Genomic DNA, 23,097 nt, shown 5'->3' on the forward strand with positions numbered 1-23,097 from the left:
TCTTTAAATATTTTTTTAATCATGTTTATATTACGAATAAGAGAGACTTAACACCAATTTCTGCCTAAAGTCGTAAACAAAATAATGTCAAACACCAAGTCTGTTGAATGCCCATTAAAGTGTATTGTTGTAGAGGCCAGAGATGGGCACTTACATGGATAAAGCAAAAACAAACCAAGATCCATTTCAAACAATACATGTTAACATTATATTATCAAATAAACCAACGAATCAGCTAGAGAAAAAAAATTTACAAACCATAACGTAGGAAACATAATTCACCTAGGGCTGGGCAATATGGATCAAAACTCATACAGATCTTTTTTCGCAAATTGGCGATATACGATATAAATCTTGATAATTTATATTCAAATGAAGTCTGATGCAAAATGCCACACAGCTGCACAATATGTGCCACTTTTGGCTTTTTCTCTTATGTGGGACAGCACGTGTGAGTGCGTTCTGTAGTGTGGCTTGTTTAAAGGAAGGTCTGGGTTAAGACACACTGAGAAATCCACCCAACTTTTCTTATCGTGCTGTTCTGACAAGTAGTGAAAACAGCGACTCCTAAAACAAGTATTTTGATACAAAATAAGCTAGAAAAAAAAAATATATATATATATATATCAATAAAGGTGATATTCTATATCCCAAAATACAAAACTCAATATATCGGCCAGCCTTAAATCCAACACATGGTTAACAGAAAAACAGAAGATGCTTACCGTCTGAAAGTAGAAAAACAGGCAGAAGCTTTACACAACTAAACTCCAAACTCACATAATTAATAAAAGAGTCCCTAAAAGTGTTGTGACCGCTCTTCAATAGTCTATAGGTGCAGAGAGATGTTCCATTTAGTCCAGGACCCAGGTGTAGGTAATCATCCACTCAGCCAGTTATACTGGGTAACAAATACAGAGGAGCCAGTATTAGTGTGTCAGCTCAGATATTATTATAATGCATTTAATTTGAACTAGATTTATATTTGAAAAATTGAAAGTATAGAATACAGTTGTTTGGGATTGTGTGTGGTATTTTTAATTTGAAAAAGAACAATAATCATTTTATTTTTTTACTAGAAATGTCAGGAAAAATCCCATTTATGTCCAGGTGTCACACCATGTTGAATGAATAGATAGAGGCAGCAGGCAGGTGTAGCGTAATAATAGTCACTGCTTAATGATCAAAACCAACAAAAACCCCAAATCCAAAGAAAAACAGGGCGTAACATTCACAGTGACCCAGCCGTCATTCTGTGTCCACACACTCAGTTAAATAGTGAGACACTGGCATCACTGGGAGGAAGAACTGGGAACACAAAGACAAGAGTTAACGCATGGGCTGTGTTCAAAAATGCATACTAACGTACTACACACAATGAGTACATACTGTCTACTATGTACTATTAGTGTGATTAGGATGGACTGTTCCCACTGAAGTATACTTTCAAGTTTCCCAAGATGCATTTCGAACCTACAACGACAAAAACCTGAATCACACTGAGGCTAAACATCTGTTGATTCTCCTCCTTTGAAAGTTATGAAAACATTTAAAGTGAAAAAATGACCAACATGTGCTCATTTCATCAATAAAACTCACGTATACACATTTCATGTTGTCATTTGTTAGATTTTCTGAGACCCGTCATTGTGCAACTGACTAAACTTACGGTTAACTTCAAAACAAGAGCCCTATTTACAAAAGTGATAATGGAAGTTAAGAAGAGAGATGCTTTTGTTTTGAAAAGAGGATGTTTGATTTTTAGCTTGAAGCCGGTCCCAGGAAGATTTTACATTCCACTCACAATGCATCATGGGTGGGGTGGTTGAGTATGACTAGTGTGCCCACCATGCACGATGTCTCGTTATAGTATACGGTACGCAACCTTTCCTTTACTATCTAATGTGAACTCACGACATACTCATTTTAGTATGAGTAGTACGTTAGGATGAGTAGTACGTTAGGATGATAGTACGTTAGTATGAGTAGTACGTTAATGATGAGTAGTACGTTAGGATTGAGTAGTACATTAGTATGAGTAGTACGTAGGATGAGTAGTACTTATAATGAGTAGTACGTTAGGATGAGTAGTACGTTAGGATGAGTAGTACATTTAGTATGAGTAGTACGTTAGGATGAGTAGTATATTAGTAATGAGTAGTACGTAGGATGAGTAGTATATTAGTATGAGTAGTACGTTAGGATGAGTAGTACGTTAGGATGAGTAGTACGTTAGTATGAGTAGTACGTTAGGAATGAGTAGTACGTTAGGATGAGTATAGTATTAGGTATGAGTAGTACGTTAGGATGAGTAGTACGTTAGGATGAGTAGTACGTTATAATGAGTAGTACGTTAGTATGAGTAGTACGTTAGTATGAGTAGTACGTTAGGATGAGTAGTACGTTATAATGAGTAGTACGTTAGTATGAGTAGTACGTTAGGATGAGTAGTACGTTAGGATGAGTAGTATATTAGTATGAGTAGTACGTTTAGGTTGAGTAGTACGTTAGGATGAGTAGTACGTTATGATGAGTAGTACGTTAGGATGAGTAGTACGTTAGGATGAGTAGTACGTTAGTATGAGTAGTACGTTAGGATGAGTAGTACGTTAGTATGAGTAATACAATAGTATGAGTAGTACGTTATAATGAGTAGTACGTTAGTATGAGTAATACGATAGTATGAGTAGTACGTTATAATGAGTAGTACGTTAGTATGAGTAGTACATTAGTATGAGTAGTACGTTATAATGAGTAGTACGTTAGTATGAGTAGTACGTTAGTATGAGTAGTACGTTATAATGAGTAGTACGTTAGTATGAGTAGTACGTTAGTATGAGTAATACGATAGTATGAGTAGTACGTTATAATGAGTAGTACGTTAGTATGAGTAGTACGTTAGGATGAGTAGTACGTTAGTATGAGTAGTATGTTAGTATGAGTAGTACATTAGGATTAGTACGTTAGTATGAGTAGTACGTTATAATGAGTAGTACGTTAGGATGAGTAGTACGTTATAATGAGTAGTACGTTAGGATGAGTAGTACGTTAGTATGAGTAGTACGTTAGGATTAGTACGTTAGTATGAGTAGTACGTTAGTATGAGTAGTACGTTAGTATGAGTAGTACATTAGGATGAGTAGTACGTTTGTATGAGTAGTACGTTAGTATGAGTAGTATATTAGTATGAGTAGTACGTTAGTATGAGTAGTACATTAGGATGAGTAGTACGTTTGTATGAGTAGTACAGTAGGATGAGTAGTACATTAGGATGAGTAGTACGTTAGTATGAGTAGTACGTTATGATGAGTAGTACGTTATGAGTAGTACGTTAGTATGAGTAGTACGTTATGATGAGTAGTACATTAGTATGAGTAGTACGTTAGAATGAGTAGTACGTTAGTATTGAGTAGTACATTAGTCTTATGAGTCTACGTTAGTATAGTAGTACATTAGTATGAGTAGTACGTTAGTATGAGTAGTACATTAGTATGAGTAGTACGTTATGATGAGTAGTAGTATTAGTATGAGTAGTACTTAGATGAGTAGTATATTAGTATGAGTAGTACGTTAGTATGAGTAGTACGTTATGATGAGTAGTACATTAGTATGAGTAGTACGTTAGAATGAGTAGTACGTTAGTATGAGTAGTACATTAGTATGAGTAGTACGTTAGAATGAGTAGTACGTTAGTATGAGTAGTACATTAGTATGAGTAGTACGTTATGAGTAGTACGTTAGTATGAGTAGTACGTTAGAATGAGTAGTACGTTAGTATGAGTAGTACGTTAGGATGAGTAGTACGTTAGTATGAGTAGTACAGTAGGATGAGTAGTACGTTAGAATGAGTAGTACGTTAGTATGAGTAGTACGTTAGGATGAGTAGTACGTTAGTATGAGTAGTACATTAGTATGAGTAGTACGTTATGATGAGTAGTACATTAGTATGAGTAGTACGTTATGATGAGTAGTACGTTAGTATGAGTAGTACGTTAGGATGAGTAGTACGTTAGTATGAGTAGTACAGTAGGATGAGTAGTACATTAGTATGAGTAGTACGTTAGTATGAGTAGTACGTTAGGATGAGTAGTACGTTAGTATGAGTAGTACAGTAGGATGAGTAGTACATTAGTATGAGTAGTACATTAGGATGAGTAGTACGTTAGTATGAGTAGTACGTTATGATGAGTAGTACGTTATGAGTAGTACGTTAGTATGAGTAGTACGTTATGATGAGTAGTACGTTATGAGTAGTACGTTATGAGTAGTACGTTAGTATGAGTAGTACGTTATGAGTAGTACGTTAGTATGAGTAGTACGTTAGTATGAGTAGTACGTTAGTATGAGTAGTACGTTAGTATGAGTAGTACGTTAGTATTAGTACGTTAGTATGAGTAGTACGTTAGTATGAGTAGTACGTTAGTATTAGTACGTTAGTATGAGTAGTATGTTTGTATGAGTAGTACGTTATGATGAGTAGTACATTAGTATGAGTAGTACATTAGTATGAGTAGTACGTTATGATGACATTTCAAACACAGCCATGAAACTACAATTGAAAACAGGAAAACAAAAAAAGGACCACAAGAGCTAAAGACACTAAAACCAAACAGAACCTGACACCAGGCGTCCCCATATGGGGTCACGACCCCAAGGTTGAGAAACCCTGAACTATTGTGGTTCCTTTCTGCATTGTTTTTCCAAAATGGAAGATTTTCTACAAAGGTTTAAGAGAAATGACGCGAGAATACGACATTGGAAAGCTTTTTCAACATGTATTTGATATCAGAGTTATCAACCATAGTTAATCTCTACTAGACGTCCAATTTATAGCACATGTACTGTATTTAGGTTTACTAGTGTGTGAATGTTTCACCCGTATGAAATGCTCTAACGGCTATAGCTATCTCAGCATGTGTTTGTCCCACAGTTCTCTCTCTCTCTCTCTCTTGGTTCCGGATGCTCAGCGTGTAAAACTCTGACAGGATGCAGTCAGCAGTTTCACTATCTTTGCAGTGCAGCTCACAGCTCCACACGCCTTCCACAATTCATCATTCTGACACCTCACGTTGACTCACCAAATAAAGAAGTGATGCTTCGTGCATCCACAACTGTTTTTTTTTTTTAGTAAAAGTTCACAATACTTTGTTTACGCCCTGCATACAAGAACAGTGACATCGTTCATTTCTAATAACAATTTACTATGATCAGTTATGGGGTTCTTTAGCATAGCTTTAGATGAACACCCTGCAGAGGAAGAGAAACCAAGACCTAAAAACAAGTCTTCAGACCATGAAACAAGCTGATTTACACAAACCTTCTGTTAGCAAAGCAACATTGCTTAACTCAAGTCAATATTATTCAATAATTATCAGGCATTCTGCACAACCAAGTTTTTTTTTTTTTTTTAAATCTTGCCACTAATCTCTCTACCTATTTAAACAGGGAACTGGTTTATTTCACTATTTATTCTAGTTTAAATGGTACGAGTACATGTTTTTACAATGAAAATTTTAAATTAGAATATCAGAACAATGATAGACAAAGGTGCTAAATGTTGAGTCTACTAAACCAACTGCAAGCAGCTTGATGTTTCAAAAACTACAGTTACCAAGGTTACTCAGAAAGTAAACATTTCTGTGACAAAAAAATAAATAAAAAAAGAAAATAAAAGTAAAAAAAAAAAAAAGAAAAAACTATTTATAACACAAGTATTTTCCCAAAAAGAACACAGAATAACTTGCAGTGAGATGCATAAATAGAACAAAATTAAAAAAAATCACTTTAAATGTCAGACATTGCAGCATGCATGTTTTTAGACTATGCACTAACGTTTTATTTGTGTATCTAGTGAATAGAGTGAATATTATCCCAGGGATAAACTGGAGTTTGTGCAGTGTGTATCGTGCACCAGTGAATACTTTCATTGGTTAATATTACAGCCCATTTGAATAATCGGTGCAGCCGATTCACTGATTAATCGACATCGGTCGGGATGAAATATGTATCTTATATAATAACTTTTTTTGCTGCATAGTTGCTCTGTGCAATGCTTTGTACATTTTGCCTTTTTTGTTTTATCCACAGCTGGAGAAAGGCACCAGTAGAACCTTGAAACATTGAAAAAGGATCACGCGAGTCACACAGTTACAGTATTTGCAATGTGAGCATCAGCCCCAAAAATCACATATTGGGCTGACTCTAGTCAATGGTAGATTATTATAATTCTGTTAACTACTCTTTACATCTGATTCAACCGTGGAACGCTCAAGATAATGATTCGAAGGCTTGTACAAATATGTAATCAATAAAAATGTACAGGGCAAGAAATGCTTTAGAAAGTTGACTCGTGGGATGATTTGTAAATTTTGATTTGTGATTTTTGGATTGTCAGATAATAGTTGTGTGGATGGGGGAAAGGTGGTGGGGTTATCAATTACAGTATGTATTGATTCATCTAAGGAAGCATTTTCATGAAAAGAAGAAATAAATAAATACATTTTAAAAAGCCTATCAGTGCCCACGATGGCTTTTTATTCCCTTGATAAAATGTTACCTACATCTGCATGTGTGTGTATGATTGTAGATCTGAGTCATATCTAGTTTCTGTTTCTCTGCAGCAAAATCTCAGATCCACTTCCAGATCTCATATATGTGAAAAATGTTTGTAGACTAATGTGTTTTATGCTTTTGTTGGCTGCTCTTTCACATAAATGCAAACACAAACTGTGATATAATCGTGCGTGGAGCATATTAAAAAAATGGAAACTGCTATACACTATCCCTGAATGACACATGCATTATACAGAATGTGCACGACGTAATCCGATCAGCGTGTTAAATCTGCAGGCTGCACTACATATGCTGCTTTGTGAGCAATATTCCCCATTTTATGGCTTTTCTCTTCTTCAGTTTCATAATGAAAAGTGAGTCGGGAGGCGATGGTATTGGACAGTGTGGTGCTGAATTAACCACGTCTGTTTATTTAAGATATGCTTGACTGCTTTTCCACTGTTCGAAATCCATGTCTGAAGCACTCTGCTCACTTAAAGTACGATAAGAAGGAAAGTTGGGGGAATAAAAAGAGAGATGGGGGCAAGATTTCATATAGCACGGTGGGTACATAAATATGAGTCAGTTCACATGCACAGAGAGATCCACTGACGATTCTCGATTGGAGCAGAGCTGGGTAAACAGTTTACAGTACAGTACTTGGTTTCCATCACATCACTGAAATGGGAGAGAAGCAGGACAATGGAAGAAGCTATAATGTTGGGACAGAAAGGAACGCAGAGAGGATTTATTTAGGATGATGATAGCTACATGTGGAGATATTGAACCTGCAGCAAAAGGTCAGAACTGAGGCGACACTATCCCGTCCCGGATGAGTCACAGCGATGGGAGTAGAAATGTGGCGGATCAGAGTTAGATTAAAGGTCTAAGAAGGAAAAGACAATGATGGAGAGGGAATTATCCCCAATGTACGAGAGAGAGAGAGAGAGAGAGAGAGAGAGAGAGAGAGAGAGAGAGAGAGAGGGAGAGGGAGAGGGAGAGAGAGAGAGAGAGAGAGGTCTGTTAGATCAGTGGTTCTCAACCTTTTTAGCCCGCAACCCCCTAAATAAAGATGCCAGAGACCGGGGACCCCCACTGTAGCTGAAGGTGGTTGAACACAGACATGAACATTGAAGAACAGTCATGTGTAGGTCATCTATAAGGGGGAATAAAGGGGAGAACTTTATGGGGTCACATCCATAAAGTCAGCAAAATGATGGTCCATTGTTCTATGAATCTGTGATAAACCATATTTATTTATTTATCTGAATAATATCCACTGTTATCCAGGAAGTTTGGAAGTTTACATCTTAAAGATGTAAATCCTTGTTTTAATCAGAAATAAAATGAGTTAAAAGTGACCAAAATAGTGGAAACAATGGTGAAATGTGATTTTAAAAACCACTGAAATTGGTTAAACGTTGCAAATTAAAGTGGCCAAAAACAGACAGAAAAAGTGTTAAAAATGAGTTTAAACTGGCAAATAATGAGCATGACAAATCGTGAATGTGGTTAAATTGGCAAAAAAAAAAAAAAAAGCATGACATTAGTTGAAAATAGGTTAAAAGTGACAATAATGATTCAACATATGCAACATTAGGTGGAAAGGTGGTGGAAAGGTTTTTTATAAGTGCCGAAAATGTCTTGAAAGTGGAAAAAATGTGCACAAAAGGCATTGAAATTTGATGGAGAAGTGGCAGAAATGGGAGTAATGTAGCAAAAATGCATTAAAAGGAGCAAAGATATGGCAATAAAAAGTGATGAAAATATGTTAAAATATGGCAAGTTTGGTGTCGTGGCAGAAAAAGGGGAAAAATAAGCAAAAAAGGCGCTTCTTATTTTCTTCAAGGCATCTGGCGACCCCCTCCCAGTGTCTTGTGATGCCAAATGGGGTCCCGACCCCAAGGTTGAGAACCACTGTTTTAGATGACAGTGGGAGCGTCAGGTGGCCAGCCACAAACAAGCACATTTCTGTATATTTTTTAAGTTAAAACATATTTTTTCTTCTTCGTTTCCTCACTAACTATAGTACACGTAATGTACAACAACTCGCTGAACCACCGCTGACTCTCCCAGTCAGAGAGGAGAGAACAGGTTTGGGTTTCACACACTTTAAACATTCAATACTTAAGAAAAGAAGGGACTCTCACACACACACACACGCACGCACACACACACACACACACACATCCCTATGAGTTAATATGAAAAGCCGTTTGAGCATAAATCTAATCAGTATCAACCGCAGTAAAACGCATGTACTTGTTTATTAGCCACGAGTACACTACTAGTGAAGTAAAAAGTATCACTCGTAAACATTGTATGCTAATAAGGGGGCGGGGAAAGCTAATGGAGGCGTGTGATTTATCAAACACTCTTATTTGACCAATCCCAACGTACAAATGACCGGGTGTGGATAAATTCGGCGGCTGAATTTGATCGTCATTAACATGTTACGCCATGTTTCTGAGGCCCCGCCCACTGAGGTCAAACAAGAGAAGAAACTTCTCCAAGATGAAAATCGGCATCCTGACCTCTGAGGTGGAGCAAAACAAAACTGAGCTTCTTGACAGTGTGAAAAGTGGACTTACAGCTTGTTTAAATGCTCGGTGGAAGGGGATCAGCTACTGAGCAGGTGACGTCTGCCCCCCTGTGTGCGCTGAGAACACAACAGAGATCCTGGAGACACGCGGAAATATGACGTTTATCAGCCTTCGTTGTCCGCACTCTTTAGGCAATAAATAATATCATATCAAAAGAAATAACGATTATTAGGTATTCTGTGAAAATGAAAACCAAAAAAGTGGTATCAGTAACGTGATCTTTTGTTTCATTTGTTTTAATAATCCGTAATAATAATAATAATCTTAAATGACAGCTGAGGTTTGTTTAATAATTACCATACTTTCAGTCTCAGCCAGATTTTGCTGTTCTGCACTACAAATCCACAAACGTACGAACGGTTGATAAATGAGGGCCATTGACTGTACTAGTAGTACAAACATGTAGTTCCACTACTAAAGGTTCTTAGCATATTGCACCAGTAGACCATAATAGGAAAACAAAATGACCTACGAGTTGACAAGTTTGTGTTACAAGTAGAACTACTGGACATAAAAAAGTTACTAGTGAAAACTCAAAGCTTTACTAGTACTACTAGTAACACAGTAGATGATTTTGTTTTACTAGCACACAAGTAAAACCATGACATGTACATGTACTCAAAATGTGAGTACTACGTTAGATATCGCTGATATCTAATTTATGCTCAAACGGTTTCCCATAAGTTAATGCTTCACAACATTTTTGAATAATGTACAAGAAACTTCATCATAAAAAAGATTTTCTTCAGCTATAATACAAATCAAACTTCCTCAAGGCTCGGCTGCAGCTGTTTAAAAACACTGAGATCAAACATCCTTGTCTTCAGGAGCGTTGGAGAGACAGAAGAGAGATTGAAGTGGTTTGGGAAGGATTGAGGGGTCCTTTTTTTTTTTTTTTTTTTTTTGTTTTACAAAGAAAATAAACAAAAAGTGCCAAGGTAAAGTGAATTCAAGTAACATGTGCTCTCTACACAGGAGAAAGGGAGTCCATGGAGGCCACTCCTCCTCCTCTTCCACCACCACCACTACCTACTACTACTACTACTACTACTACTGGCTCTTCCTGTGTTCAGTCAGTTTGTTCAGAGGCTCTGATGGAGTCTCTCCACGTGATGCTTTGGTGAGGACCTCCACCCATTTGGCCTGAGCGTCTGCATCCTGGGCACTGAAGAGCAAAGTCTGCTGGGTGTTACTGAGCCGGATCACGTGTTTCTGCTCAGATTTGTCCGACGGTCCTGGTTGCAACGCGCTCACCTCAAACCCAGGGAGGGGGAGGGGCCTCGAGCCCTTGGAGTCCTACAGAGAAGAAGGAAAGATCATTATTAGTAAACATTTCAAACCAGAGAACTTCTATCACAAAACTGTGATTATCTGATCTGAGCGTCACATTATCAACATTCATGTAAGCATTTAGAAAAAGGACCAATGTGAGCATTAACACAAAACATGTTGTTTTGTGTGTTTTTTGATTGTGTGTTTTTCGTTTCTGTTTTTTGTGGATTTTTAAAGCATTTTTTTGTATTTTTTTTCTTGTTTCTCTTTATTTTGATGCTGTATATATTTAATTTTTTTAAACCTTTATGTATGTTTTTGTGTTTTTTTTGGCTATTTTGTAAATTCTTGTTATTGTTTTTGTTGTGTATTTTTCTCTTGTTTCTCTCTCTTTATTTTGTTGTTGTATGCTTTTTTTTTGGAACATTTATGTATGTTTTTGTTGCTATTTTGTTAATTCTTCTTGTTATTTTTGTTGTGCATTTCTTTGTTGTTTCTCTCTCACTATTTTGCTGTGATGAGTTTTATTTTTTTAGACCTTGATGTGTGATTTTGTTGGGTTTTCTGTAAATTCTTGTTGACTTTTTTTGTTGCTGCATTTTTCTGTGGTTTTGTGTCTTTTCGTAGATTTTTCATTGATTTTATGTATTCTGTGTTGGGTTTCATATTTCTTTCCGACTCCTTGAACTAAAATTTTTGGGTGGATTCGTTTGGCGGGGGGGGGGGGGGGGGGGGCGGGCATACAAAATAAGGCTGAGGACTGCATGTGGCCCCCCGGGCCACCAGTTGACCATATCTGCTGTAAACTGTACGAAAAGTAGAAAACTTTGACTTTCCATGAGGAAATAAAAGAAGTAAATAATAATGTTATTTGTGCTTTTCTTTAACTAAGAACTTCTGCAGTGAAACAATAACAATAGATATCAGTGAGAAATGGTAACCTGTGTGTATCTAACACTACATCACTCTACACTCCATTTTTGCCTTTTATTTTCACAGCCCATCATAAACACAGGGTTGTACTTTCTTTAATTACTATTTGGTTAAAAGAAAAATACTATAACGGATTAAATCGCCAGTTTGTAAGTTGAGATGCTGGAAAATAGATCCAACCATTGATGTAAAATAAACCCTGCCCTCCCCTTTCCCTCCCCCTCCTTCTCTCTCTGTATAATCAGGAAATGCTCCTCCAGCTCTTATTAATCCTAATCTTTGGAATTGTGGCTTTCTGCATCCCGATTGTGAAATTAGTCTCAAAATTGAAACTCAGAGGAGCTTTTCCAGGCTGATTTTACATCTGTTTAATCCACTTTTAATGACAATGTAAAAAAACGGCTGAACTGGGCTGATTTCTTTCTTTAATTCTCCAAAATATCATAAATGAACATCGAGTTATGAGTAAAAAAAAAGGGAAATATATTTCCTTTTGGTTATCTTCTTTAAAAGCTCTTTTCTGAACTATCTTACAAGCCTTGCTTTATGATTTCTTGCGGCGATATGTGATAATTTATAGCTGTGAACGGAGCCAAGATTTCAAGTGAATACGGTAAATTAAAAATGTTACATCATCCACTCCATGCAGCCAGGTCAGCAGTCTACTACCTTTTTCTAAAACACATTGGTTTCATGCATTGGGTCTTTATTCTTCAAAAAAATACTCCAGCATAATTCATCACTAAGTATCTATTATGTTTCTAGTATTGTACACAGGTACATTCAAAAGCATAATTCAAAGTTTACAAAATCATATGATTGTAAAACTAAAACCTAAATTTGTTCTTGGTATTTCGGTGAGTCACCAGTTAAAATAAACACCATTTTAACCAAAACACCATATTACAATCAGAGCAGGTTTGGTGTTTGTTCGTCACATGTTGTCTTAAAAAATATTTTGCTGAACTGCTTATGTGTAAGTTGCCGTGAAGCATCTATTTTTCAAAATAAAATACCTTTAATGAAGGACTCAGAGTCGGATCACCAAAGACTTTTCTGTCTGTGTAAGGAGCAACAAATCTTTCTGAACTGTTTAAATTTCACCTCCTCTTGTTGTCGTGTGATGCTACACACACACTGCTACGCACACCCTGCTACGCACTCTGCTACACACACTCTGCTGCAGACAGGATGTGTGGAACAGACACGGCAATGGTAAAAGCACACAGGAAATGAGTGTGCAGGGTTTGCACTTTAGCTAAAGTTTTGCCTCAAACATCAACACATCAGTATATGCATCATCTTGCAAAATACTGTTTAAGTAGATTATATGTAGTATAACATAAAATAAAATGGTATGTTGCAGCACGTCTCACCAAGTTTGTGACATTGACACAAAAAAATCGATTTCACAATATATCGCAATTTTTTGGGAGTTTTTATTTATTTTTCTTGTATTTGTGCAATATTTCAGTGGTGGTTACAATGCTTTCATTGTGTTGCAATGGTTATTTGATGCACTTGATTTTATGATGACAGTGTGTAATGCCTGCAATATTTATGTATGCACAAGCATTTTATTTCATATAATCTGTTCAGATCAGTGTTTAAACTGACACAATAAGATAAACTATAATTTTTTCTTGTTTTTGTGCATTATCAGTAACTCAGGGTGATTTATACTTAATGTTCTCACTTCTCATTATGTTGTCATGGTTACTTTGAGACTTCTACATAGTAGTTTCAGTGAAAAGAAGCTTGTTGCACTTTATTTTATGACAACAGTGTGTTACACTGCATTTTATTTTTTTCAGTAAAAAAACCTGAAAGAAGAGTCTAATCAAAACACATAAAGTTTGAAAGTCGTGTCTGCAGCATGAATAAAATGCAGAAGTCGTGAATTGCACGTACGGAAAGTGAAACGATTATTTTCGTGACAGGGACATGTTTCCTTGTGAGGTCGTGTTGGTAAAAGCACATAAAAATTCACCGCTCGTCTTTCAAAACATACTGATGCACATAAACGAGCACACATTATACTTTATTTACATTTTAGTTTTAATGCAAAACATGCAACATTATTTTAAAGCTGCTGAGGATGATAACTTAAAGTTATTAAAATAGATAAAGGCCTCATAGATCAATAAATCAAAGGTATTTCTTCTGAAAAAAGTGAAAAAGTTTCTTTTGGAGGTGTTTTTACTTCATTCTTATTGTGATTTCTTCTGTTTTTTCATCAGAAAAGTCAGTGATTCGCTTAAAGTCATATTTGTCTTTTGTTTATCGTGTTCAGTCACCGTGATATAGACAGAGTGCTCGACTGTTTCTGTAAAAACACTAAATATCAGCCATCGGCCAAACAGTGTAAATGTCACTTTGGCAGTGTTTTTGGTAAATGAGAAACACTTTTGGATGAAATACAGGTACAGTTAAAAAGAGACAGTGATTTATTGTCCCTCAGCAGCTGTTCCTGTTGAAGTTGTGGACTGCTTGTGTATCTGGAATACTAGATTAAATTTAAACACTTCCAGCAAGTAAATGTTATCTTCTTTTCAAATAATAGGTTTCATTTATTCAGACACATTTTTCAGGAAATTTACTTTCGTCTCCTGACAGGTTTCGACTGTCAACTGCCAGTCTTCTTCAGAGGCGTCTGCTGATCGCTTTGATGTGTCCTTCACTTCCGCTTAATAATTCCAGCAAGTTTATTTTGTCTTCTTTTCGAATAATATGTTGAGATTTCATTTATTCTGACACATTTTTCAGGAAATTTACTTTGATCTCTTCTGATCAAAGCAATCAGTCGAAACATGTCAGGAGATCAAAGTAAACTTCCTGAAAAATGTGTCTGAATAAATGAAACCTTAATATATTAAACTTGAACACGTCTTACCTGACAACTGCTCTGCAGGTACAGCACCAGTGGCTCCGCCTTGGTGACAGCCAACCACATCTTGGTCCAGCTCTTTCCTTTCTCCTGCATGTTTAGGGAACCACACAGCAGGCAGTTTTCCCCCGTTAGGGACGTCTGTCGCTAAAGAGAGAAAGAGAGATAAAGGATAAAAGGTGAGGACTGAAGGAACACAGTGTTTAATGGAACAGTACAAGTTTAAAAATAGTTGAACATTAAAACACTTGAAGGTTGGATTCAGCTTCACGGGACAAAAATGTATGACAGCAGGAGATTTGAGACGTGTTCTCATCATTCTCACTGTGACGACACGAGGTAGACATGCTTTTAATTTACACAGTTTTTGTATTGTGTCAAATAAAGTTTCTCGCTTGAGCAAATCAGTCAGACTGCTTAGTAAGCAATTTTGTTTGAAATCTAAATATATATATACACGAAGGACGTTATGATCACAATCAGAAGTGTACCCACTAATAAGAAACTGTACTTATTTCTGCATTTTACATTTTATCCAACTTTATTTATAAAGCACTAAACCCAGGAAGAGGGGGACACAGTGCTGTACGAGGTGACAACAGAAGTACATACATTATATGACAAACTATTTCATACAAATGTATACATTGTTGTCTGTATTTTACACTGTTTGCCGCTGTTTTCTAATGCACTTTATACGCACGCTGCTAATGCGTAAGCACATCATGTTAAATTCTGCATGTAACGCCGCAGTATGCATGCTTTTTTAATTTAGTTTTCATTGTAAGCTTTGTCCATATTTGCATACTTTTATTCATTAATATGCTCATGTCCCTTCCAAATACACAGAATTGAAATTTAATTGAAACTAATGAATAAAACAAACTCATTAGTGCAAGTTTCTTTATTTAAGTTGCTCACACACTGCCCTCTGGTGGCTGAACGCTGCATTGCACTGACATGTTTTATACTGGGAGATACTGGGAGTGTGTGTGTGTCACTTAGTGGTGTCACGAGGATTTTTTATTCAGGGCAAAAGCCCTGGATATTATTCACCTAGCTCGGAATAGATTTTTTTAAAAAAACATCCCCAAACTTTACAACTGTCCTTGAACGCCCCTCGTTTACGCCACCAACAGGGCAACAAAAACTCTGAATTCTCCGCCATCAGTGATGCCAACAACATTAGAGTGACTGTATGTCCGGATTTATTCAGGGATATTCTGCAAATTAATAAAGTTGTCCAGGTTTACCAGGGACCTTGACTGCATCTCGGCAAACATCCATCCATCCATTCATCTTCAAACCCACTTATTCCTGTTTTGACAGGGTCGCGGGAGTCTGCCGGTGCCAATCTCCGGCTCTTATTGGGCGCTGGGCGGGGGTACACCCTGGACAGGGTGCCAGTCCATCGCATGGCAACACAGACAAACAACCATTCACTCTCATTCACTCCTATGGGCAATTTTAGAGACTCCAATCGACCTCACAGTCATGTTTTTGGATCGTGGGAGGAAGCTGGAGTATCATGTTAGTTTAAAACATTGTAACTATGCTCATAATGGCTTTATCTCAGAAATTCCACCAGTTTCTGAAAGCTAAAGAGTTGCTCTTTACAGTCAGTGTCATGTCATTATGGTAAATTTAATTTACATGTAAGAGAATTATTGAAGATGCTGCTTTGCTCTAACTTGAATGGAACTTTAGATGTCTGGGGATAAGCAGTAAAGCAGTCAGTGAGTTATTGAAAGCTATAATAAACTGCATATTTTGTTTATTTAGGTAAAGCATTATGAAAAACGTTAAATGCGCGATAAAGCATAGCAATAATGTTTCAGAAAACTAGAATGGCCTCTGGTCTCACCTCAGGTGCAGCTTTCTTTTTCTGCTCTCCAACACAGAGACTCTCCTGATTGACGGTGGCGTCGAAACATTCAGGACACACTCGACTCGTCTTGTCCAACGTTTTGGAGCACTTTGCACAGATGGCCTGCAGAAGGAAACACAGGTTTTCATCTTGTTCCCGCGCTCCTTCAAAGATTTCCACTTATACCCTCCGCACTCACCGCTCCGCACAACTTGCAGTGATGTTTGCGTTTGGTGAAATTGAAGCTCTCGTTGCAGCCTTTGCACGTCTGCTTCTCCTTCTCCTTTTTCTTGAAACTTTTCTGAAATTGAAAAAGAAAATAAGAGTCGGCTGTCGTCAGTGTCCGTCCTCGGATGGACTTGATCTGATTTATTTTAACACATTAGGAGCCAGGCACCAACAGACGACATGCTTGTTTGAAATGGATTTTGTGGTGATGTCTCCTCCTGTGATACCATAACAATAACATTAGCTCTGTATTTCCTGCTTTTTTATACATATCTATTATTATTTACCTCGATCAAGAAGGTCATGTTTTACCGGCGTTTATTTATTTGTTTAAATACAGATACAGATTTTGATAAAATTCTAAACAAAGATAGACCCTATACACCATGGAGGATTCCATTACATTTTAAAATGTAATATATATATATATATATATTATATGCTCATAAGCGCTACGAGATGACTATTGATGTAATTTGCACTGTATAAATAAAGTTGAATCAAATTGAATCGAATCAATAAAGTGATTCTGGATCCCTTTAAAAAAAATGTAAAATCCCTAACTTTCATCATTGTCTTGATTAAAAAAAAAAATCACAATTGACTAATTTTTATGAAATTTCACACAGTTATGTGGGGTTGGGTTTTTAGAAAAAAAAAAAAGAAAAAAATGGGGGTGTCCATACATTTGGACCTACTGTATCATTATTAATGGGAATATTTATTACATAGAACAGCAATAAAGCTGTGAAGGGTCTCCACCTAGAAAGACAACCTTTATTTTGACTTGCATTTGGTTAAGTTTGTTTAAAACAACAACCTTAAAGTCATCAACTTTTAAGCCTGAACACACTTGAAGATTCCGTTTTTACTTTTAGCAGGAATGAATGTTCTGTAAATATAATGTAGACGTCATTTACATGTTGAAGCTGTGATCATTGTGTGTAAAAACACTTCCTTCAGCATCTTACCCTTTCGTGTTTCTCGACATCTGAGTCCAAGGTTGTGTTTGATGAGGGACACTGTAAAGAAGATAAAGGACAACCTTTGTCACATTATTAACATTCACGTCAGCATTAGAATAATGAAGAATATGAGTTTTAACACATGAAAGAAAGGGTTTGTTTTGTTGTCATTTTATGTGAGGATTTTTACGGCTATATATTTCTTATTGTTTTGTGTATTTTTGTTATCATTTTAAATACATTTTCTTTCATTTTTTGTATTTTTGTTGTCAGTTTGTATACATTTGTCTCTTATTTGAAGTGTTTTGAAGTATTTTTGTTTATTTTTCTATCATTTTGTGTGTTTTTGGAGTAATTTTTGTACATTTATGCAATTTTTGCATTATCATTTTTTTTCACATTTTGTGTGTTTTTGTTGGCAGTTTATATGTTTTTATAGTCGTGCATTTTTTATTGTCTTTTTGGAATCTTTTTTTTTTGAATATTTGTTGCCTTTTTGTGGATGTCTCTTTAATTTTACAGGTTTTTTGAAGTCCTTTGGTGGATTTTGTTGTCATTTTGGGTTTTGGGAATAATTTTTGTTGTACAAATCTTTGTCTTATTTGATGTGTTTTTGAAGTCATTTTGTTTATTTATCTGTCATTTTGTGTGTTTTTGGAGTTTTTTTTGTAAATTTAAGTTCATTTATGTCGTTTTGCGTATTTTCTCTCATTTTGTGTGTTTTTGTTGATAGTTTATAGGTTTTTATAGATGTGTATTTTTGTCTTGGTGTTTTAGGAATCATTTTTGTGTATATTTGTTGGCTTTTTGTGGATTTCTCAGTCATTTTGTGTGGATTTTGGAGTCCTTTTGAGAATTTCTGTGGTCATTTTAGGTTTTGTTTATTTATCCATCATTTGGTGCGTTCTTGGAAGTCTTTTTTTTTTAAATATATTTTTTGAGTATATGTTTTTTTTCAGATTTTTGTGCATTTACTTCAGGAGCTTTAATAACAGCGGCTTCCTCTAGTAATCATCCTTTCTACCACTAGGTGGCAGGATGTACTTTAGTATTTACTCTGTGCTTTGGGTCGAGTTACACTTGGATAAATTCCAGCTTCAGGCAGCCCAAAGTGGGTCAAAGCAGATCTGTGATAGTTGTGTATACACTTAGACCTGGACTCTCCCTATAAGGTCATGAGAGAAGAACTGTGAGACAAAAAAAAAAAAACCTCACAGACACAACAAGTGGAAATATAAAGCCCCTCTATGTGTGTGTGTGTGTGTGTGTGTGTTCTGTGGAAGGCACGCTACATCCATAGAAGGCCAACAGCAGCTCATACCCACAAAGCTGTGACTGTATAAGATTCATTCAGTGTCCCATGATTCATGAGGACGGACAATTCAGTGAGTGATTTAAGAGAGAGGGAGAGTGGGTGGGTGGGGGGTGGGACTGACCGGTGAGTCTGGCAGATGGTCGTCGTCCCTGGAGAAGGAGCTGTTGAAGGCTTTATTAAAGGTTTCACTATTTTGTTTGTGTCGTTCGATCGTGGCCTGGATCACCTGAGAGACAGAAAATAAAAACATGGATACTTTAGCTCTAAACAGAGGTGTATCGAGTACTGATGTATCCTACTCAAGTAGAAGTATTGTTACTGGATTAAAATTGTACTCAAGTACAAGTAGAAGTAAGTCCTACATAAAATACTCAAGTACAAGTCAAAAGTAGCTCAATGAAATAGTGCTCAAAGTAAAAGTTACTATTTACTTTCACCCTCCCACATTTATTTTGAGTAATAAATCATGTAACAGTTTCCTTGCATACAATTAACATCTTATGTATAAAATTAAATGGAATGGTAAATGGACTTGATTTTATATAGCGCTTTATCCCCACACTGAAGCAGTCTCAAAGCGCTTTACATATCAGCTCATTCACCCAATCACTCTCACATTCACACACCAGTGGGACAGGACTGCCATGCAAGGCGCTAGTCGACCACTGGGAGAAACTTAGGGTTCAGTGTCTTGCCCAAGGACACTTCGACACATAGTCAGGTAGTGGGATCGAACCCCCAACCTCTCGATCAGAAGACGACCCTCTACCACCTGAGCCACGGTCCCCCGCGAGCAAATTAAAAAGGAAGAGACCAAATCTTGTAAAACTTTATTTATTTTCCATAAAGGCATCTGTATAAATTAAAAGGTTTGTCAAATTGTACAATTATTTTTTAAATAACAGCAATTAATGGTCAAATCAGTGAGACGTCATCCTTTCTTATTAGAATAATTTGATTTGAGTAGTGTTTAAGTTAATAAAAGGACTATGTGGTTAAATAACTAAAGTAAAAATGATTAAAAGTAAGTCTTTAGCTAAAGATAAAGAAAAGTTCCAGGTGATGTCATAAGTTGAAAATTATTATAGTTTGTTTAAAGTGATTGATGTTAATACTTAACACTTAGTGAAATGTGTGTTTACAGTTTAATTAATAAATTAAATAAATAAATAAATAAATAAATGCAATGCAATTTGAGAAAATGTAATTGAGAATTCAAATATTTCATAGATCAAATAAATTTCAAACTAAGGATTTATAATAACTATTTATAAATTAAGTACATTTTGGGTTTGATTTTTAGTTGTGTATTGCTTTATTAGGTGAGTATAATTTGAGCATACTGTTTAATATTACAAAAACATTTACTTTAAATCAGGAAAATGGATCAAGTTAACTAAAAATAACAGTGCTGGTAGACTTAGATTCTTTAATTTAATTGCAAATATAACATCCCAGCATGAGAAAATTGTTTATGCTTTGATTCTAACTTTCCCTCTTCTTCCTTTGTCCAGGTTAACAACCTGCTTAACCAAGGAACAGTTCAAATAAACTGTCAACCAAGCACAGAGTTGTTCTCAGCGTCCTCTGTCTTCCTCTCTGGCCCTTCAAGTTGGACAGTGGTGTTACAAACACATACAAACTTGACAAACATAACATAACAAAAAATGCTAATAGTAATTATAAATAAATAAATAATAATGAAAAAATAATATATAAAATAAATGCTTTGAAAAAATAACCAGCATTCAATGCTGTTTTGGCGCGGAGCATTACGTTTAATCTGATTGGTCGGCTATAATGTGATGCATTTGATTGTTTTCTGGTCATTTAATTTTTTTGTAGTTTCACAATGTCCGTTGATCATTTTAAATAAAAAACAAATAAAAATTTACTCAGTAACGGTTGGGTGTAGAAATGTAACAAATTACTTTACCTCTTTTAAAACGTACTTTTTTTTAAAAAGTACAAGCAAAATTACTGATTTAGAAATACAGTTAAAAAAAAATACAAGTACCCATAAAAGCAACTCAATTACAGTAACGTGAGTACTTGTAATCCATTACTTTCACATCTGGCTGTAGAGTTAGTCTCTGACCTGCTAAATATATTTGTCTGTGTTCAGAAAAAACACAATAGTCATCCAGGCTGTGCTGGCTTCAGTTCAGAACCACATTTTTAAAAGTATCCCACTCCAGCAGCTTTATCCAGCTCTACTTGGATCACTATCGCCTCCTTTTTAACCCTTTCTCATACCGATACATAAAAAAAAGCTCAAAGTTTTCTCTTTAATACATCCTTTAAATAACAAAGTGTGTTTAATCAACTTTACTCTTGAGTTCCATTTTCTAATAAACCCTCAGGACCAAAGCTGCCATCATAAAATGCTGTGAGTGCATGAGAAGCAAAAGCGTGTGTGTGATATTGAGTGTGTGAGACGTGCCTGGATCCAGTCCTCCTTCTCGTCAGCTGTCCTATAAAAACAAACCAAGTATGTCAACCTTTACAATGAAATGCAAGCGTAATTTCAGGTTATTCTGTCTCAAAATAAGGCTCATTAATGAAGGTAAATATGATATAAATAGGACGGCTTGTAGTGATGTGATGTGAGAACTTACTTGTATAAAAAAATCCACACACGTGAAATTAATTTCATGTCACAAATGATGGGAACAAATGTGAACCTATAAAGTTAACATTTTATACCCCAAGAAAATATTCACACTTGTGTGATCTGAATGTGAAGTCACAGGAAAAAAATAATCACAAATGTGTAGACTGATATTTACACAAATAAAACGACTGCTGAAAACTTGTAATCCAACATTTACTCATGTTTTTTTATTCCCGTGCGATTACAACTTCTGAAATCTGCCGCTACATCTGCACAAACTGCTTTTCTCGTGTGAATCTGTGCTGTTGCAACATCTGCAAATGTGAACATTTTTTCTGGGGTTGAAAGTTAAACTCTACAGTTTCAGATTTTTTCCCATCATTTGTGACATGAAATTCATTTCACGTGTGTGGATTTTTTATAAACTAGTAAGTAAGAACACTTCTCTGCATCCATCTCCACATTTGATCTAAAATCTCGTTACAGTCCTAGGACTCAGCTTTGCTGTTGCACTAGTGTTGTTACCTGGCTTGCAGCTCCAGTGAGCGTTGTTTACCGGTGATGGCAAACGTGTGAGGAAGGTTCTGTTTGACATTTTCCTGCACCTGAAGTCAAAAAGCCATTAACATGAGGAAGAAAATAAACAGATAAAGAGAAGCCGCCTTGGGATGTGTTGTACCTCCATCCCAGCGATGTCAATCCGCTCTCTGACGCTGAACTTCTGCCCCATGAGCCTCAGTTTGGGCACGCAGTATAGCACCATGTTGTTGAACTAGAAAGAAGATGATGATGATGAACGGAGCAGATGAAAAAAGTGGAAACACTTCCAGCTTTTCTGCTTTATTTTCACTCGTCTCACCAAGTAGAGGTATCGGTCTTGTGCAGTTCCGTTTTTGGCTGACATCTTTTTGATATGTCCCTCTTTGATGAGCTCATTGGCTGGATTGACGATGTCCTCCTCTCCCCCCAGCCTCTCATAAACCTCTAACAGCTTGTGCATCTTCTCCTATGATCAATAAAGCAAATGTATAATGAGATAAACAAAAAGCAGCAGACGGGCGACAGTGGGAAGACAAACGGAGCCAGTGGGTGTTACTTTGATACAGAGTTTCATTCATTCATGACTTTCCCAGCACATGGACAGTAGCTATTACAATTTATTATTGATTTAACAAGACTGTAGTCTGCCTCAGAGGATGTGAGAAGTATCATGGGCCAGACAGAAGAAAAGGGAAGTGCTGAAAGAGTTCTAGTAAGAAGTTTTCGTCGGATCGAGGCAGGAAACTGCAACATCCTGTCTGTAGGAATGTAATGTAGCCGAGTGCCTGGAGCAGACATGGCAAATGGCGGCCCCCCCGGGGGTCACATGGTTGCCCTTGGTCTATTTTTGTGCAATCCCCCCCCCAAAAAAATTAACAAAATTATTCCGAAAACAAACAAAACAAGAATATAAAAATGTGCCCAAAAAATATCAAAAATACAGAAAACAACAGCAAAAATATACAAAATGAGTCCAAAAACACACAAGATGATAAAAAGTATGCCAGGAAATGGCAAAAATATAGAAAACAACAACATAAATATACAAAATTACTCCAAAAACACACAAAATGATAGAAAAAAATTATACAAAAGACAACAGCAGAAATATACAAAACAACAAAAATTTAAGAAACAACAGAAAAAATACACAAAATTTCCCAGAAAACACAAAAGACGCAACAAAAATGCATAAAAGTACTCCAAAAACACACAAGATGATAAAAAAAATATGCCAAATAACAGCAAAAATACAGAAAACAACAGCAGAAATATACAAAATTACTCAAAAAACACACAAAGCCCAACAAAAATGCACAAA

The 23,097-nt window shown here is 36.2% G+C and overlaps 1 protein-coding gene across 2 annotated transcripts in view; it reads right to left on the bottom strand.

Moving 5' to 3' along the window:
* Positions 1-10,031: 10,031 nt before the first annotated feature.
* fgd (faciogenital dysplasia) overlaps positions 10,032-23,097 on the bottom strand; it is an 84,289-nt gene continuing 71,223 nt past the window's right edge. Inside the window, exons 10-19 of one of the 2 annotated variants that reach the window (XM_028454170.1) lie at positions 22,096-22,242; positions 21,916-22,008; positions 21,762-21,841; positions 21,066-21,096; positions 18,744-18,848; positions 17,314-17,364; positions 16,314-16,415; positions 16,112-16,237; positions 14,254-14,394; positions 10,032-10,451 (exon numbers count right to left, since the gene is read on the bottom strand). In XM_028454170.1, coding sequence (XP_028309971.1) covers positions 10,206-10,451; positions 14,254-14,394; positions 16,112-16,237; positions 16,314-16,415; positions 17,314-17,364; positions 18,744-18,848; positions 21,066-21,096; positions 21,762-21,841; positions 21,916-22,008; positions 22,096-22,242 — 1,122 coding nt within the window. In that variant the 3' untranslated portion in view covers positions 10,032-10,205. The remainder of the gene's footprint in view (positions 10,452-14,253; positions 14,395-16,111; positions 16,238-16,313; positions 16,416-17,313; positions 17,365-18,743; positions 18,849-21,065; positions 21,097-21,761; positions 21,842-21,915; positions 22,009-22,095; positions 22,243-23,097) is intronic. The other variant, XM_028454171.1, reaches the window with a different exon arrangement.

The sequence above is a fragment of the Gouania willdenowi genome, chromosome 7, assembly GCF_900634775.1.
Source record: "Gouania willdenowi chromosome 7, fGouWil2.1, whole genome shotgun sequence".
NCBI lineage: Eukaryota > Metazoa > Chordata > Actinopteri > Blenniiformes > Gobiesocidae > Gouania > Gouania willdenowi.